General features: G+C 43.3%; 1 protein-coding gene across 4 annotated transcripts in view; it reads right to left on the bottom strand.

Moving 5' to 3' along the window:
* Positions 1-17,924, bottom strand: part of ACOXL (acyl-CoA oxidase like) — a 347,270-nt gene extending 329,346 nt beyond the window's left edge. For 2 of the 4 annotated variants that reach the window (XM_049095680.1, XM_049095681.1), the window contains exon 1: positions 17,659-17,924. In XM_049095680.1, coding sequence (XP_048951637.1) covers positions 17,659-17,783 — 125 coding nt within the window. In that variant the 5' untranslated portion in view covers positions 17,784-17,924. The remainder of the gene's footprint in view (positions 1-17,658) is intronic. The other 2 variants (XM_025453977.3, XM_049095682.1) reach the window with 1 other exon arrangement.
* Between the last annotated feature and the right edge of the window lie 1,344 nt (positions 17,925-19,268).

Here is a 19,268-nt window from a genome sequence, read left to right as displayed (position 1 = left end):
ACCACATTTTGCATCATAGCTAACTGATACAATATGACTGTATACCTAGAACCCTCAAGACAACTAACTAAAATTACTGAAAACAAGAAGAGTTTGACAGGAAACATAATTAATGAAAGTCAGTAGCTTTTACATGGATATGTAAACAATCAGTTTGAAAATACATGGAAGAAAAGATTCCACTTGCAAAAGTTATAAAATAAAATAAAAATATACTTAAGAATAAACCTTTTAGATGCACTTATATGAATAAAACTGTAAAACACTCCTAAAGAACACAAGAAAAGACTTGAACAAACAGAAATATGTACCATGTGGGTTTTTTAAAAGATTTTATTTATTTATTTGAGAGAGAGAGAGATAGCATGAGTTGGGGGAAGGAGCAGAGGGAAAGGGAGAAGCAGACTCCTCGCTGAGCAGAGAGCCTGACTCTGACTTGGGGCTCCATCCCAGAATCCTGGGATCATGATCTGAGCCAAAATCAGTTGCTTAACTAACTGAGCCACCCAGGCCCACTCCACTGTATGTTTTAATAGGAAGACAATACCGTAAAGAAATAACTTCTTCCTAAGTTAATTTATACAATCCAATATGATCTAAATTTTAAAAATGCTAATAAAGGATTTGAAGTTTGTACTTAAAAGAAAGTAAAAATACCCAGAAAAAAACTCTAAAAATGCAGAGCTATGATCTCTATCAGATAAGATGAGTAATTAAACTAATGCAAAATAGGCAGACAGGCCAATGAACAAACTAGAAAATTAAGAGGAGTGCCTGAGTGGTTCAGCTGGTTGAGCAGTCGACTCTTCATTTTGGCTCAGGTTATGATCTCAGGGTCCTGAGTTCAAGCCCCACATCAGGCTCTGCGCTCAGTAGGGAGTTTGCTTCAGGATTCTCTCTCTGTCCCTGCTCTCTCTCTCTCTCTCTCTCTCTCTCTGATAGATAGATAGATAAATAAATTAATAAATAAACAAACAAACAAACCTTTTTTAAAAAAATAGAATGTCAAGAAACAGAAGTAAATGCTTATTATGGAAATTTAATATATGTAAAGACAAAGGAAGGACATCAAATTATTAGAAAAAACAAGACATTGAGATGTTCCAGTGGGGTAGCCAACAGGGAGAAAAAAAATAGTTAGATTCCTATTTCACACCACATCTAGAATAAATTCCAAGTAGATCAATGATTTGCATATGTGGGAGAAATAAAACCACAAAGTATTAAAATTAAACATGAACTGCTTTATAATCATATTGCAAAAAACTGTTTATAATATTTAGAAGCCATAAAGAAAATCATGATAAATGTAACTTCATAATAGCAAAAACTTTTGCATGACAAAACAATAAGACTAGCCAAAAGACAAATGACAAAATGGAACAAAATATTTATTACTGATGTCGTTGCAAAGAAGCCAATTTCCCTAATTAGAGAGCTCCTATAATTTATTAAAAACAGACCAACAAGTAGGCAAGTGATTTGAACAGATGGTCCACATAATAAGAGATACAAATATCACAAATACATTTTTATTTATTTATTTTCACAAATATATTTTAAATTTCTGCTGTCATATGCGATAAAAGAAGCACAAAGTAAAGATACACTGAAATATCAATTTTTACCTATTACATGAACAAATCCAGATAGTATGATGACACACCATGTTGGCAAAGTTTTGAAGAGTAGATACTTTTATGCACTAGCCTGGTGGGGGGAGATGGGAATGGAGTATATAAATTGTACCAATTTATACATACAGCAATTAGACAGTATCTACCAAAATTACAAATGAACCAACCTTTTGACTTAGCAATTCCACTTCTAGAAACTTATTCTTTGGATGTCCTCACACATGTAAGGAGCATATATAGGTTATAGAGTAATACAAACTATATATCCTCTTTTTTAATAAGCTAGTATTTATTAATTACCGAATTCTGTAGTCAAAAAAGAAAAATGTGGATCAAGAGACATTTCACACTATGAAGAGTAGGTAGTAGAGCCTATGGGAATGCCATGAAGTGTGTTATACAGACAAGATTCTAAAACATAAGTTATTAGCTATTTTCTTCATGTTTCCATTCCAGCAACTTTTCGATAAAATGGTTGTTATTAATCTACTTTAAAATTTTAATTCACATCTATCTCACATTAAATTAAGCTTCGTGCTCATACTGATACAAAGCATCACATAGGACTCAAGTCTGAATAATTATTTTACATTAATTTATGCAGAAAAATAAGACCTACTTACTGCAAGATGAGGTGAGGACAGTGAATGCACAATGATACACACACTGGCCAAAGGAACTGAGAAAGTATTAGAAAACTATAAAATAGAACTCAAGAAAAACTGGGTTACTGATAAATACCCAAGTTAAAGAAATTCTGTATTCAAAGTGAGGGAGGGATGGGGAAGAAGACTATATATTTGCTTGCGTATATGTTGTTGCTATTTTTTTATTCTCTTCTGGGACACACCATAAACTACTAACAGTGTTTACTTTTTGCATATGAGGGGCAGACGTGGGGGAAATGTGGCAAATGGAAAATAGTACTTTACCTTTTTATGTGTTCCAACTTCTGAAACATATTAAAATACCTTTTAAAAAGACTTTTTAAAAATATTATCTTTTTTAGATATTTTAAATTGTACATTTAAAGTGACCACTAGATGGCAATTGTTCTTCATTGATCTGCCACCATAAAGTATTCATGCAACAAAAAAATTAAAGCTAGGTGAAGAAGTCTTAGAAACTTCCTGAAAGCTTGAGCACCTGATTAGCTTAATAAGGATAAGTAAATTCTTAACACTTTTCAATAAAAAAGGTAACAATCTCTACAATGGGGAAAAAAATCAGGATTTTAGGAACACTCCCCACTTCCCCGAGTTCTCTAAACCCTTACACAACATGAATATCTGCGTGTTTTCTATCTTTAAATATCAACCTCCACATTTAACAATTTTAATAGGCCATCTCAGATGCTATTTGTATAACAATGGGGTAGAAATCATAAACAATGTTTTTTTGGTATTTTAACATATATAATTTTTCTCTCTTCTCAAATCTATCTCCAATCTATAAGATTCGAGATATGAGGTGTAGACATCCAGCATGAGTAAAACACCTCTCTCTGAGAAGTCTCACATGTGTAATCAAGACCAAACTACAAGGTACTAACTACAAAATAAAAATAAATAAAAAATAAAAATCTAATCATAACACCTACTAGAATAGCTAAAGGAAATAATACTGACAATATCAAGTGTTTAGGAGGATGCTGAGCAATTGGACTGCTCCTTTGTTGGTGGTGGGAATAAAAAATGGTATGGACACTCTGGAGGAGTTTGACAGCATCTTTTGAAATTAAAGATAGATTTATATAACTCAGCAATCCCCCTCCCAGGTATTTACCCAAGAGAAATTAAATTCTCTGCTTACATGAACACTTATACATGAATGTTTATAGCAACCTTATTTGCAGTTGCCAAAAACTAGAAAGAATCCAAATGTCCCTCAACTAGGGACAAAGTGTGGTATAGCCATACAATGTGCTACTGAGTAATAAAAAGGAGTGAACTACTGGTACACACAACCACTTGAAGAGATCTCAAAGATTTTGTGTTGAGTAGGAAAAAAGTGAATTTCAAAAAATCACATATGGTGCCAACTTTATGACATTCTCAAAATGACAAATTATAGCAATGAAGAATACATCGGTGGTCACCAGTGGGTAGAGTGATGGGGAGAATCTGACTCTAATGGAGAAACCTAGGAAGTTTCCGTGGTGATGGAAGAGTTCCATGTCCTGATTGTGTTGGTGGCTACACAAAACTATATGCGTGAATGACACACACACATATGCACACACACACACACACACACACACAAATAGATGTCCTCTCAAAAGATGTGAACAAACATTTCACAAAAGAAGATATACAAATGGCCAATAAGCACACAAAAAAAGTGCTCAGTGACACTAGTCACCATGGAGATGGAAATGAAAACCACAATGAGATACCACCATATACCCACCTGAATGGCTAAAAAAAAAATTTTAATAGCAAAATAATATGTTAACAAGAATGTAGAGCAACCAAAACTCCCATAATTTGTTGCGAACATATATAATGATCAATCATTTTGGGGAAAGGTCTGTCAGTCAATTTCTCATAAATTAAACATATACCTAACTTTATGATTTAACAATTATACTCCTAGATATTTACCGAAGAGAAACCAAATGCTCACAAAATTCTTATAGTAGAAGGTTCATATCACCTTTATTCATTATAGTCCCAAACTGGAAACAGCCCAAGTATCCATCACTAAGAGAACAGAGAAAGAAACCTGTTTAGTCATGGAAAAGAATACTGCTTAGCAATAATAATGAATGTACTAGTGATACACATACATGACATCTATTAAACCTAGAAAACATTATGCTGAGCTCTCTTGAATCACTTGCTCTTCAGGAAACCAGCAGCCATGATATGAGGACACCCAAGTAACTTTATCAAGAGGTCCACACAGGGAGAAACTGAGGCCTCCTGCCAACAGCCATGTGGGTGGACCATGTTGAGAGTGAATCTTTCAGCCACAGTTAAGCCTTTATATGACTTCAGACCTGACCAACAACATCCTACCTGCAACCTCATGACAGACCCAGAGCCACCTATCTAAGATGCTCTGAAATTCCTGACCCACAGAAACCAGGTGAGATAATACACATTACCGTTTATGATGCTAAATTTTGAGGTAATCTGTTACTTATCAATAGATAATACACATTGTATTATCAATAGATTATTGATTATCTATTATCAATAGATATCAAAATCAATAGATATAGATTATCAATAGATAATACAATATTGTATGACAATACCTTGTGTAGTCATGCCTACACACACACAACTGATGGGCATGAACTAGTATCTTACTTTTACACACTTTAATAAAAATGTAATATACCAAGAACAAGGCACGATTCATAAAATTATAGCCTAATGAATTCTCACAAGGAAAACACACCTGTACAATTCCTACCCAAGTCAAGGAGAATCACATTACATCTCCAGCACACAGAGTCACCCTTCTCCAGAATCTCAGCACACAGAGTCTCCCTATCAATCATTACTCCCTCTCTCCTGCCCACTGCTAGCTGCTCTCATGACTTGGAACTCTGTAAATTATTTTTGACTGCTTTTGAATATTTAAGAACTGGGATTAGACCTTATGTATTCTTTTGTGTCCCACTTCTTTTGCTCAACACGGCTAATAAGATTCATCTTTGGTGTCTACCGTAGCTGTAAATCATTCATTTTCACTGCTATAGAAGATTAAATTGAATTAGCATACCACCAAAAATATGCTGAGTGAACATACTGTGTGATTTCACATACATTAAATTCTAAAAGTGACAAAATTAAAACATAGTAGGAAAAAAACCAGAACAGTGGTTCCTCTGGGAGAGTTCCCATATACCCCTAAGCAAGTTTCCCCATATTGTTAACTTCTTACATAACCCTGGCGCGTTTGTCAAAACTAAGAAAGCAGCATTGGTTCATTACTATTCCCTAAAATCTAGACTTCATTCGAATTTTTGTACTTCTTCCACCAGTGTCCTGTTTCCATTCCAGAATCCCATCCAAGATGCCACACTGCGTTTTTTTGACATGATTTTTTTTAAAGATTTATTTATTTATTTATCATAGACAGAGAGAGAGAGAGACAGAGATACAGGAGGAGGGAGAAGCAAGCTCTATGCCGGGAGCCTGACATGGGACTCGATCCCAGGACTCCAGGATCGTGCCCTGGGCCAAAGGCAGGTGCTAAACCACTGAGCCACCCAGGGATCCCCCTGTTGATATGATTTTTTAGCATCCTCTGATTTGTGACAGTTCCTCAATCTTCCCATGTTTTTCATCACCTCAACACTTTTGAAAAGCATTGGTCATGTATTCTGTTGAATATCCCTCAGTTTGGCTTATCTGGTATTTCTCTCATGTCCAGACAGAGGTTATGGGTTTTTGGGAACTCTCTGTGTTATCTTCACAGTTTTTTTTTGTAAATTGAAAATTATTCCAAAATTAAAAGTCCATTTTGAAAAGAGATAAGAAAGAAGGCAACAGTATCAACAACAAAAAAGTTCTTTTGCATTTTTTGAAAAACCTTTTAAAAACCCAACCAATAAAAAACCACTTTAAAGAAGTGGTTTGTGTATTTTTTTTTCTCAAAATCAGTTTGGGTGTAATAGAAAGTGCATCTTCATACACCAAATTTGAATGCCTTCCTGATAAGAAATATCCATGGTGCCCAGTCTTGGACCATCATGTGATTCTAGGCAGCAACCATGTTGCTTGAATGAATTCGGACAAGAACTTGAAAATCAACTCTGGTTTCCCAGCATGGCTCTGCTTCAGTAACCTGTATCATCATCCTGGTCCCTTTTATAATTTTGCTTTAGGAGACATCTCCAGCTAGGCCCAGGATAAACTCCCCCTATCATATCAATCTCTTCTTGTTGAAAATGGCAAAAATCAAAATGCTCATCTTCATTAGAAAGTGAGGTACAACCTGGCTGCCAAGCACTCACACAAATGAAAGGAGGTGGTGAAGAACAGATCCCCTGAGGCAGTGAGCAGAGAAACCCTCGTCTTCTAGCAAATACCACAGCTACCTCACAACCTGACCTCCCACCTCCAGAGCCTCCGCCCACCCCTGTGAGCCCCTGCACAGCCTGGATGACCTAACCCTGAGTGGAAACAGAAACCATTGAATCATCCTGTGGTAACTGTCAAAGACTATGGGCTCTGAACCTACAAGGGTGACACAAAATACTAAGGGAGGGTTTTCTAAGCACTGCGGTTTTAATTGTAGCTGCGAAGTTCACTCAACCACAGAGATGTACACTTACTTCTGATTGGCAAAGTCTAGGCAAGTAGCTTGAGGAAGGCATGAAGATCGAGAGAAAGGAAGGAAGAGGAAGAAAAGATCCTCTCAGTCAGAGACAAAAGCCATCAGGAATCCCTGACAGGAGGAACTTCTAATCCACACACCACATCCTTGGCTTGCCAGGCAGTGACTGAACCTCTCAGTCCTCTCTTTCTGCCTTCCTTCCCCAGCTTGCATCAATCATCCCCGCCACCCTAAACACAAGGAACTCAAAACAAGTCAGGCCTGTTCCTACCCCACAGGAGCTCAGACTCTAGCCTAGAAGACACAAGGGTAGATGGAGGGTCCCCAAACAATGTGATACAATAAAATGCCACACATTATCATTAGCCCTCAGGAGGCCAGAGCCTGTTGTTGCCTCCCCAGGGATGGCATAGTTGTTTTCTGGAATAGAAAGCTTCCAGTTTCTATTTTACTATTCTGGTTTACTATTTTACTATTCAAGTAAGGGTGTTTACCCTTACTTGGTGCTGCAGGGGTTATGAGAAGGCAGAGGAGCAAGCACTTGGTCTCTCTGCACAATCCACTGAGAAGTGGGGTGTCTGTGGCAGGGAGAAGTCCTCAGGAGGGATGGAGCAGGGAGGGGATGTAAGGAGAAAGGGTGGAAGAGACTAGGAAGCAGAGGGAGAAATGTGGCCAGATGAGCAGAGGACAGAAACAGATAAAATCTCCCAAGACAAAAATACAAACTTTCAACAAATTCAGACAGGCTTCCTCACTAGGTAAAGGTATGTGTGGCAGACACTGCTGCTGACTCTTCCTCCCCACCCACCACCCTGACCCAACCCCAGGATTCTGAGGGTTCTAACATCCACTCAGCCAAAGGGGTGATTCCTGAAAGACCCAGGCTATCGTGGTGATCCCAACCTCCAGGACAGCATCTGGCGTAGAAATGAGACTTGATACTTCAAACATAGAGGGTTATATTTTTAGCATGCATGAAGCTGAAATAGCACAAGAGAGGTTAGCTGAGAAACAGAAATTAGTGTGCGGTGCCACTTAACTCAGTTTAACTGGAGGAGCCTAGAACTGTGGTCTACAGATATAACCAGGCCTTGGCTCTCTCCTAAGGCCATGCATTGCCCATGGAATGGTGGATTCTGCAATCAAGCCAGGCCTCGTGTTTCCTGTTGGTCAACCAAAGGGTGTTTTTGATAGAACACCAGTACACACAGGTTGCAGGGATCTAGAGTGGAAATCTCTCATCTTCAACAAGCACCCATTCAACTATGTAGGATGCACCCTCAGTGGGTCAAGCAATATGCACAGGAGCCAGGGGCCCCTGCTAGACCCTGAAAGCCTCCTGGCCACTCCTGTCCATTTACAAGTAAATGGGAACTGGGAAGGTAGACACCGAGATTCCCTCAGGGGCTAATTACAACTGAGACATCAAGGCCTGAGATTCATGAAGGGTTAAGAAGAGGTTAAGTCAGTACTCACCCATGGCAGCCAGGGAGCAGTGGGGGGAGCACGTGGGAAGGCGGGGACGCTGGGAGTCCACAGCCCTCTCAGTAAGCCCACAGATAGTGTCTAAATAACCAGAGGTTTCCACATGGTCCATAAAGTCATCGTTAAGAACAGAGAGACAAGGGCAGCCCGGGTGGCTCAGCGGTTTAGCGCCGCCTTCAGCCCAGGGTGTGATCCTGGGTGACCCAGGATCGAGTCCCATGTCCGGCTCCCTGCATGGAGCCTGCTTCTCCCTCTGCCTCATGTCTCTGCCTCTCTCTGTGTCTCTTATGAATAAATAAATAAAATCTTTTTTAAAAAAATGAACAGAAAGACAAGTAATCAGAGGCCGTTGCTTGGCTCAAATGTCATCACTTGTCCACAGTCATAATCATGTAAGACCTTTTCTCATCTCCTGGATTCAATTCACTGGCAAAGTGTTATTTATGGAGAGAGGACAGAGAATAAATGCTGTCAACTTTGACATTTTAAGTTAGTGATGGAGAGAAGTGAACTTAAAAAGACCAGAGATACTATCATAACTCGGCACAACACAAGGTGAATAAAAAATAAAAAATAAATATGCACCCTATTAGGAGGTTGCAGGAGAATCTCAACAGCTTTGCAGAGAGAGAAGGGGACAGAGGCTGGACAGACCAAAGTGGTGGGCAGCCATAGTCCATTATCCTCTTAGGCTCGGGGTCATTGCTGGGATTGAACTGCTCCCCGGACTATGGGAAGGTGCTCTGAGAGCAGCTCGCAGTTCAGAGATCTCACAACACAGTAAGAATGGGTTCAGTTAGAAACTGGGCTCAGGAATCCTCAGAAATTTCGACAGTTCCTCCTGAAGCAGTGAGGAATAAATGCCCATATGCCCTAATATCTTTACACAAACATTGGTCCCATGCACGTATAACATTTGCTTTTGCAATCAGTCAGCAAGTTCCTACCCAGAAAAGCCAAGATACTGCTCATCTTCAGATCAAAATCATGCCAACAAGGAGAGGGAAGCTCAACTTCTCATTTAAGGCAGAGTCGTGGCTTCCCAGGGCCTCTTCCATGACATTCTTCAATCCCTACAACCATCCAGAGACTAAGGGAAAAGCCAACAATGGGTGCCTAGCACCTTAGTCTGGCTGGCATGCATTTCCCCTTCTCTGAGCCCTATCACCCCACTTTTTCTTTAGCAGTCTCCCATTTGCTCCACCAACCACATGGTTCTCATTGATGGTCCCATGCCCCGGTGCCTACTTCAAGGAAAGCCAATGGCAGCAACCAGCTGGCTGGTGAGGGTGGCCTGGGCCAGGCTGGATGCCAAGTGAGACCCTCTCTTCCCACTTGGCTGCTGAGCCCAAAGCTCTGATGGCCACAAGGGGGACAGGACCTGTCTGGATGTGAAGAGAGCAGAGCCTGGGATTCCTGGCAGCATCTCCCATGAGCCTGAATTCCAGCCTCCATGCCTAGAGCCAATGCAAGCTGCATATTCCTCTCTACAACTAAAACAAGAGTGACTATCCATATGGGCCAGTCAAGAACTGGAGAGAAACTAACAGCAGACAAGCAATAGTAGTAACATATTGGCAGGTAGAAAGTGAACATGCAAGTGCACAGGTAGCTGACTTAGCAGAACAGATAATGGTAGGTTTATAAGGCTGAGAAGCCAACCAGCTAGTGCAACAGAACTCCACTAAGACTTGGGAATTGGAGGCTCTAGGCACCTCTGATGGCTCCAAGTCCCTGCCCAAGCCCATCAAAGCCTGGGGGTTCACTGTCAGGAGAATGAGGGCAACAGAGAGGCCCCACACCAAAAACAGAGAGGCCAGAGGGAGACCCCTCAGCCTCAGGCCCCACTTACCAATACACAGGGCTTAACCAAACCTCACAGATGGCCTGCATATCATGGGCAGCTTTGACAACTTCCCAGCAGATGACCATAAAGTGACTTGTTGTAACAAAATCAGAGTTAGCAAGTATTTTCCAGCAAATGGAAGTCAAACGTCTTGGGAGAGGAGTGTTTTCTAATCAGCCTAAAGTCACATAGGGAGGAGCACTGCTCACGATCACTTCTGGCAGCCAGGATTAGGACCTGCCTGTCCTTCATTCACCACCCACCATTCCTCGGGAAACCCAAAGAGTCATCTCTGGAGAAATTAACTCAGTCTAAAAACAGTTAAACTGATCTGCCACTGAAAAGACTATCCTTAGGATGAGGGAAGCTTGTGGCTGACACCCCTGCCTGTTTATAATCAGCATTTTACTTATTTACTTTGCTCCTATTATGAGCAAATGCCCAAGGTGAATTAGACATTTAAGGAAAGCCTCTAACACAAAAGAGAGAAGTCAAAAGTACAAATCCAAAAAAAAAAAAAAAGGGGGGAGGGGAGAGGCAAAGGAAACAAAGCAGAGAACAGAAAAGAACATCTCAAAAAATAAGAGATTTTACAACAGAAAACAACAGGCGCTATTAAAAAAAGGAACAGGGGCACCTGGGTGGCTCAGTGGTTGAGTGTCTGCCTTCGGTTTAGAGTGTGATCCCAGGGCCCTGGGATCGAGTCCCGCATGGAGCTCCCCACAGACAGGGAGCCTGCTTCTCCCTCTGCCTGTGTCTCTGCCTTTCCCTCTGTGTCTCTCACGAGTAAATAAAATCTTTTTTTTTTAATCCCAAAAATATAATTCTCTCGTATTCTTTCTCAGGAAGCTATTAAATCTAAGACTATTCTGGTTATCCATAGTTGTGTAACAATGTACCCCAAAACCTAGCGGCTTAAAATAGCAATGCATTAATATTCTCATTATGCTTTATATCAGGAATTTGGACACACAGGAACAAGTAGGGATGGCTTGTCTCTCCCTCACAATGTCTGGGATCCCAGCTCAGATGACTTCACAGCTGGGAGCTAGAGCAGTTGGGAATGGGTTGGCAATTCTTTATCTCTCTCTCTGCAGCCTCTCTCCATGGACTAGTTTGGGTATCCTCACAACCTGGCAGCTACAGGCTAGTAGACCTTTTTACGTGGTAGCTCCAGATGTCAGGAGACAGGAAATGAAAGGTACCAGTCTCTTCAGAGCTGAGTCCTGAAACTGGCACACTGTAACTACAGCCATATCCTGTTGGCCAAAGCAGTCACAAAGCCACCCAGATTCAAGGAGAGAGAACACAATCACACCTCTCAGCAAGAGTAGCATTAAGGAATTTGTGGCCACCTCCATTCCCCCAGAAAGGGTAACCGAGAAAGAAAGCCTGGGAAAAGTGACTTGACTACAGAGGAGATGCAGAGAAAATTCTCAACACTGAAGAGAGGTGTAGAAAGCCAGTCCAGGGACGCCTGGGTGACTCAGCGGTTGAGCGTCTGCCTTCAGCTCAGGTCATGATCCCGGGGTCCTGGGATTGAGTCCTGCATTGGGCTCCCCATAGGGAGCCCACTTCTCCCTCTCTCTGTGGGTCTCTCATGAATAAATAAATAAAATCAAAGAAAGAAAGAAAGAAAGAAAGAAAGAAAGAAAGAGAAAGAAAGAAAGCTAGTCCACATGGAAGCCCCAATAGGAGGTCTCCAGGATAATTGTGCTCTTTGTGGGGTTTGGGGGGTGGGAGGGGGCATGGAAGGGGAACTGCCAATTACCTGACTGGTTTGACCAGGTTGAGAGGAGTGTAATAGTTCTATCCCAAAGTGTGGGGTCAGTGAGTGATAAGTTTATAGAAAACAGCAATTGAGTAAAGGGGGAAACTGCTATCTCCAAGGAAAATAAAAAGTTGTAAAAGAAAGGTAATGAAATGGGATATGTCAAGGGGCATGGCTGGTAATAATATTTATAGAGTCATAACAATGTGAACACTGGATACTGATTTAAATAAAAATGGTGACATGCTAATATTCAGAGACTAGGGAAAGAAAGTGGTGCAATAGTGAGAATCTTCCCTTTCTATTATAGTGAGTCAAGAAGTGGCCGTTTGAGCATGTTTATTTAGGAATATGGAGGTCGATAACATAAGAATCTGGTGAAACAATCTGGTTCTCTGCTTTATTGTGATTACTGGGACACACACCTCACCCATGAGTCTCCATCCATGAGAAAGACACACTGCAGTGGTGGGAAACGTGAAGAGAATGTGTAAGATTACTACCAGAAATAGATGGAAGAGTAGGCTCAGAGCCTGATCGACAAAACAACCACTGCATTTTGAGAAGGAAAGATACCTCCTACTCCATTCTCTGTGCCTTCTCCTGCAGGGGCAATGATTCCATCTCCCCCTAGTCTCCAGGTCCTCCTTGCCATGTATGATGCCAGCACCTCCTATGGGGGTCCCTGCCATGATGCCAAAGATGGGCCCTCCTCCTCCTGGAATGATGCCAGTGATGGGACCTGCTCCTGAAATGAGGCTGCCAATGGGAGGCCACATGCCAATGATGCCAGGGCCCCCTGTAATGAGATTTCCCACCTGCCTGCCTGCCCTGTGATGGTGCCCACTCAGTCAATAATGACTCGACCAGACAGATTAGGAGAGATGGGAATCATTTATGCCCATTTTATATTACTTGTTCTATTTCACCAGATCGCAGTGCTATGACTCTGGGTGTTTTCTAACTACATGAAAAAGGAAGACTTGCTCCCTCTTCCTATTCAAAGAGGGAATAATTTTGGCAGGGGAGTAGTGGGACTTAAAAAAAAAAGCAATTTTCATTTGTATTATGAAATGTGAAAGTAAAATTGTGAACTGTTTAAGTTTTTTAAAAAAGAATGTTCATACATCACACCAACGAAAATAAGAATCAAATTGTAAAAGAATAAGCAGTAGAATAAAATAAACAGCACGATCCTCTTTATAGAAAGACATAACGTTCACGTCTATATGAACTCATAGAAAAATAGAAAAAGAAGCAGGAAAAAACCCTACAACACACTGAAGTATGAAAAGTGGTTGGGGGATCAAATGTCCATCTATGGATGAATGGAAAAACAAAATGTGGTATACCCTCACAATGCAGCATTATTCAGCCTTAAAAAGAAATGAGATTCTGACATGTACTATGACATGGATGGACCTTGAGAACATTACCCTAAGTGAAATGAGCCAAATGCCAATGCCAATACCCTAAGTGAAATGAGTCAAATGCCAACAACAAATATTGTATGATTCCACTTATATGAGTTTCCCTGAACAGTCAAGAGAGAGAAAATAGAAATAGGTGGTTGCCAGGGGCTGGCAGGGAGGGAGGATTGGGGCACTGTTGTTTAATGGGTACAGAATTTCTATCTGGGAAAATGAAGAAGTTCTGGAGATGATAGTGGTGGTTGCACAGGAAATGAGTGTACTTCATGCCACAGAGCTGTATACTTAACAATTATTAAAGTGGTAAATTTGATCATATGTACATTTTACTACAGTGAACAAAGTAGTTGGGGAGGGGATGATGTAGGAAAGCTTAAGGTTTTCTATATTATTTGGCTTTTTACAATAAGAACGTCTTCATGAATACTTGCATATGTGAATAAGATTTAGGGGAAAAACCATCAACCATCAGGAGGAGAAAATGTGCATTGTTCTAATAAAGGAAAGCCAAAGAAGTAGAGAGAAAGCAGGGGTGATGGGAGCCAGCACAGCAAAACCAGGGAGGGGAGCCTCATAGCAGGGCAGGGAGAAGGTCTTAGGATACCAACCATATCAAATGGGCTTTGTAGATTGTTTTCTTGAGGATGTGTGCCATGCCTTTACATGTGCACACCAATCCACCAGCCTGGCCCTTAGGAAAGGGCTCTAGTTTGCCAAGAAAAAAAACTCAAAAATATTTTAAAAGCTTGTCTCATTTCAGATGTTGCTTTTAAGCATTCCCTGCAAACCCCAGTGGGGAACCCTGAGTCTCCCCAAATCCTCCTGCTGTCACATCAAACAGGGTGCTGTCACATGGCCCTCAATAACCAGGGCAAAATCCCCAGGACCTGGGGGACTCTTTAACAGAATGGAAGTGTGGAATCACTCTGGTAAGCCAGACTTTAGGAGAGAAGGCAAGCCATTCCTTAGGAGGGGAACCTGGACTGTGCTCACACCATACCTGGGAGCAGAGTGTCCACAGTAAACCCGAGCTGAGGAGGTAGCCATTATGTGTGCGGAAATTACACAATCTTTGTTCTTTTGGCAGAAAACTATTTCGTGGCCTCTCATGTCGTGGGAGTGCCTGACCCTGTGCAAACTTCCCACTGTACACACACAGCACTCACAGAACCTTGTGGCCACAAACCCCACCCCACCCCACAACACCCACTTTAACTTCAAAGGCCTGGGGAGGAAGACTAGTCACAGGAGATGCAACATTGCCTCAGTGAACCAGTGAATGGAGAAATTTTATTTCTGGTCTCCTATGGAGCGTTCTATTCCAGCAGAATGTTAAAACACCAAGAAATCAGGATCAGTGTCTTCTAACACATGATAAGATCAAATCTGAGAGTACAGTGTGACCTATCAAATAGGTATCAGAATCTTGAATCACTTGGGGAAAACGATATGAAATTTAGTCTAGCCTCTTGTTACAACTCCAAATTTATGAAATCAATAAACAAGCACTGGAAAGAATGGAAAAGTGTTAAGATAATGGAGGTTTTTTTTTTTTTCTTTTTTGGTGCTTTTTTGGTGAGTTTTTTTGTGGGGGGTGGGCAGGGCAGGGGGATTGGTGTCACAGCACAGCCAGCATCACTGAACACCTATTCATCAGTTTCTCATCTCAGCTGTTTAACCTAGCAGCACAGATACTATCCCCATCCTGTGGGTGAGCAAACGTCAGCTCAGTAAGGTAGAATGACTTGATGGTGAGCATAGGGGAAATAAGCTACCCGCTGGCTTTCCGACGTGCTGGTGTGCCTCTCCCTCGATGCCTATGCAAGTTGTGCAATTCACAAGGAAGTACCTTTTGCTTGGCCCAGGTCATCAGTTAGAATATTAGAATTCTGTTCCCTATTTTAAACTGCAGTTCCCTAAATTGCAAAGGGCAAAGAGATGACAGCCCAGGAACTACACTCAGAAGACGGAGAAATACAGGAACAGATTTGTGTTAAGATGTGATACAGGGCTATGGCAGAAAGAAGTATAACTCAAAGGACCTCTTTGCACTCTTAAGAACTACTAAGGCCTCCACACAAAAACCGGCACACAGATGTTTCTAGTAGCTTTATTCATAACTGCCAAAACTCGGAAGCAGCCAAGATGCCCTTCAGTAGGTGAACGTAGAAATAAACTGTGGCTCATCCAGACGATGAAATATTATTCGGCACTAAAAAGAAAGGAGCTATCAGGCCGCAAAAAGGCATAGAGGAAGCTTCAACGCATATTACTAAGTGAAAGAAGCTAATCTGAAAAGACTATATACTGTATGACTCCAGCCATGTGATATTCTGGAAAAGGCAAAACCGTAGAGGAAAAAGTTCAATGGTTGCCAGGGGTGAATTGTGGGAAAAGATGAATAAGCAAAGCACAGATCTTTAGGGCAGTGAAAATGCTCTGTATAATACACCATAATGATGTATGCATGTCACTGTATATTTGTCCAAAACCATAGAATGGACAGTGCCAAGAGTGAGCCCTAATGTAACTAGGGACTTGGGGTGATCATGATGTTCAATCTTGGTAAAAGAAAAATGTATCATTCTGGTGGGTGATGTTGATAATGAGGGAGACTATGCATGTGTGGGGGTAGGCAGTATATGGAAAATCTCTATACTTTTAATTTTGCTGTAAACCTAAATTGGCTCTAGAAAAAAAATAAACCCAAAAAAATTATTGAGGCCCCCAAATATTTATTGATATACCATATTAGAAATTATGACAAAATATTTGAATATATATTATCATTTGAAAATAACTAATAAACTCATTATTTTCAATGAGAAAACTATATTTTCCAACCCTTCCCCCAAAAAAATTAGTGATAAGAGTGGGCATTATTCTGCATTTTTACAAATCCCTTTAATTGGAGGAATTAATAGAAGAAGGCTGACTTTTCATGTCTGATTCTGCATTTAATCTATTGGGATATCATATAGGGGAATGGGAATGAAAAGGCCAATAACATGTTAGTATCATTATAAAATTGGTTTTAACTTTGAATCTCCTGAAACGGTCTTGGGTGCCCCTGGACCATACTTTGAGAACCACGACATAAATGAATTATGTATGAAGCAGAGGGAAAGAGAAGCAGGGAAGACATTCCAGGACACAGCTTGGTCTTACACATTTCACTTTTCACCTCCCCTAAATCCACCCCCTTCCAGGGCACGAACCCTGACTTCTGCAAGGGCAAGGCATCTCTCAGCCTCAGCCCAGCTCATTCTTGAGCGATAAGCTAAACGTGGGCTGACTGGGCACGGGCTAACAAGTTAATCCTCCTTTGCAACACACTGGCGTTTAATTAATTAAGTCTTAAGCCAAAAATAAGGGTGGGCTCTCCAGACTGCCCGCGAAGGGGTCAGCTGCCCAGCAGAGCACAGGAGAAAGAGCCCCAGGGGGACACACATGCTGAGTTCTGGTCCTGACGGCTGGTCACTGAGTACTCCTCTCCATGTGTAAACTTGAGAAGCACCAGCCCCTCTGCCCACTTCTCAGGGCTGTCGTGGCCTCAAATGACCTAGACTTGAGCCCCCCTTACAACCAAAGTCCCCCCACTGCATTGCAGCTGTGCACTCGGCACCCCGCGCCCCCGCCCCCGTGCTCTTCGGTGGCCTCTGCGAGCCTGCCCCACCCCGGACATCCAGATATGTCCTGTGCAGGGCCAGTCCATCCCCGTGCCGGGAGAATGTGCGCTCTTCCGGGCAGGCACCACGGGGCCGACGCTGTCCTGCGGGCTCCCGCGCACCTGCTCGGGCGCACCTGCTCGTGGTCCGCCGTCCACGCCCACCGCATCCCAGTCTGTCTGCCCCTTCTCCCACCACCCGGTGTGGGACGCGAGAGGCGGGCGCTCCAGCAACTGAGGTCCAGGAGCAGAGCCCCACCCTCCAGCCGCGAGTCCCGGGGGAGCACCTCGCCTGCCGCTGCGGGGCCCAGCCCTGCGCCCCGACTCTGGGCGGAGGGAGCTGGGCGGGCGGAGGCCACCCTCCCTGCGGGCGCGTTAAGTGGGCGGCCGTGGGCGGGCCCGCACCTCTGGGGAGGAGAGTCCTCATCTGCACGGGGGAGGGGGCGCTGCCTCGCCCTGGCCGGGAGCGCCCGGAGCGCGCGGTGACCGAGGGGACACGGCCAGCCGGCCCGGCGGCGACACGGTACCTGTGGCGGAAGAGCGGGCTGCAGCCCAGGAGCGTGCTGAGCTCGTTCTTGAGGCTCCAGAACTCGCCGTCCAGGTAGCGGTGCAGGGACGAGTCCCCGAGCCCCGGGACGGGGGTCGGCTCCATCGCGCAGCAGTGCCTGTGGCTTTGCTTGGGGGCCCCGGAGCCACTTCCCTCCGCGCCTCCGCCCCGCTGCCCGCACGTGGGCCCCGGGCGAGCGCGCTCTCTTATCCGCGAGCGCTGCGGAGCCTGTCTCCTCCCTCCTCATCTTCTTGTCCCCTCCCCCGCCCCCGACACTGCTTCCTGGGCACAAGGGACAAGCTGTCCAGGAAGTCGGGGCTCCTATCGTGGTCTCCTCTCGCCCTCCCCAGGAAGCTCAGTCTACTGCCTTGCCCTGGAACTTTAGTTTCTACCACTCATGTCCTATACTCCATGGTGCCTCCAGTCTGTGGGCGCACAAGAAGCAAGTGTTAGAACCCTAGAGAGAGAGTTGGTCAGGTGGATGTGGGCACGGGAAGTCCTGGCTGCTCAGAGCCAAGACATTTTACTCAGCAGATCTTGCATGCCAGCCTCTTAGCCGATTCCCGGGATGCAAGACGGTTTGGTCCCACTCAGGCTCCGGCTCAGCTGCAGCTCAGCTCGATTCCCTGCTGCCCCCAAACTGGGCATTACAGTGAACTTTAATACGATTTGTAATCTGGGGGTAGCCCAGGCCTGCAGCCACTGCAGGGCAGAGTAGTTGGGAGATGCAGACAGGACACTGAACATGAACACTAAACTCATCTCCCAGGCCCCCTCCTTTTGTTGTGGGGAGTAGGAAACTTAGTGGTGATTCCTTATCCCTTTCCTCTGCAGAACTCTCACATATTGTATTGATTCTCCTTTTAAATACAAAGGAAATGTTAGCTCTTCCCTTACAAGGAGGTGACCTGTTGGGGGGGTGGGGGTGAAGCAGTCGGTATTGATTCTGTCCGCTGTCATTAGGTGAGTGGAGAACTTGTCTATCAGTCTTCTGTGGCTGTGTGACAAATGACCACAAACTGAGTGGCTGAAGACAACACAGATGTATTCTCTTATAGTTCTGGAGGTCAGAAGTCAAACATGGATCTTGCAGGACTGAAAGCAAGGTGTTAGTGGACCTAGACTCCTTGGAGGCTCCAAGTGGGAGGAGAGAGTGTTGGGGGAGAGGGAGTCTCTTTCCTTATCTTTTCCAGCTTCTAGAAGCTACTTGAATTGGTTGGGTCTTGGCTCCTTCCTTCTTCCATTTTCAGTGTTTTCTATTGCTCATTCCCTCCTTCTGACTTGATCTTATAAGGACTCTTGTGATTACATTTGGCCGCCCAGATAATCTAGGGTAATCTCTATCTTAAAATCAGTAGTTTAATCACACCGGCAACATCCCTTTTCCCACGTCAGACAGCATACAGCTTCTGGGGATTAGGACATGAACATCTTTGGTGGGCCTTTATTCTGTCTACCATGCCATCTGTACAGCCACAAGTAACAATACCCAACCAAATGTGATGGATAAAAGTGTTTTCTCCTATAACAGGGGAAGCCTGGAGGTAGGAGAGTGCCAAAGTCTAGTTCAGTAGCTCTACCCAGGGACCA

The sequence above is a fragment of the Canis lupus genome, chromosome 17, assembly GCF_003254725.2.
Source record: "Canis lupus dingo isolate Sandy chromosome 17, ASM325472v2, whole genome shotgun sequence".
NCBI classification, from domain to species: domain Eukaryota; kingdom Metazoa; phylum Chordata; class Mammalia; order Carnivora; family Canidae; genus Canis; species Canis lupus.
Note: the sequence above shows the minus strand (reverse complement) of the source record. Positions and strands in the feature narration are given on the sequence as shown.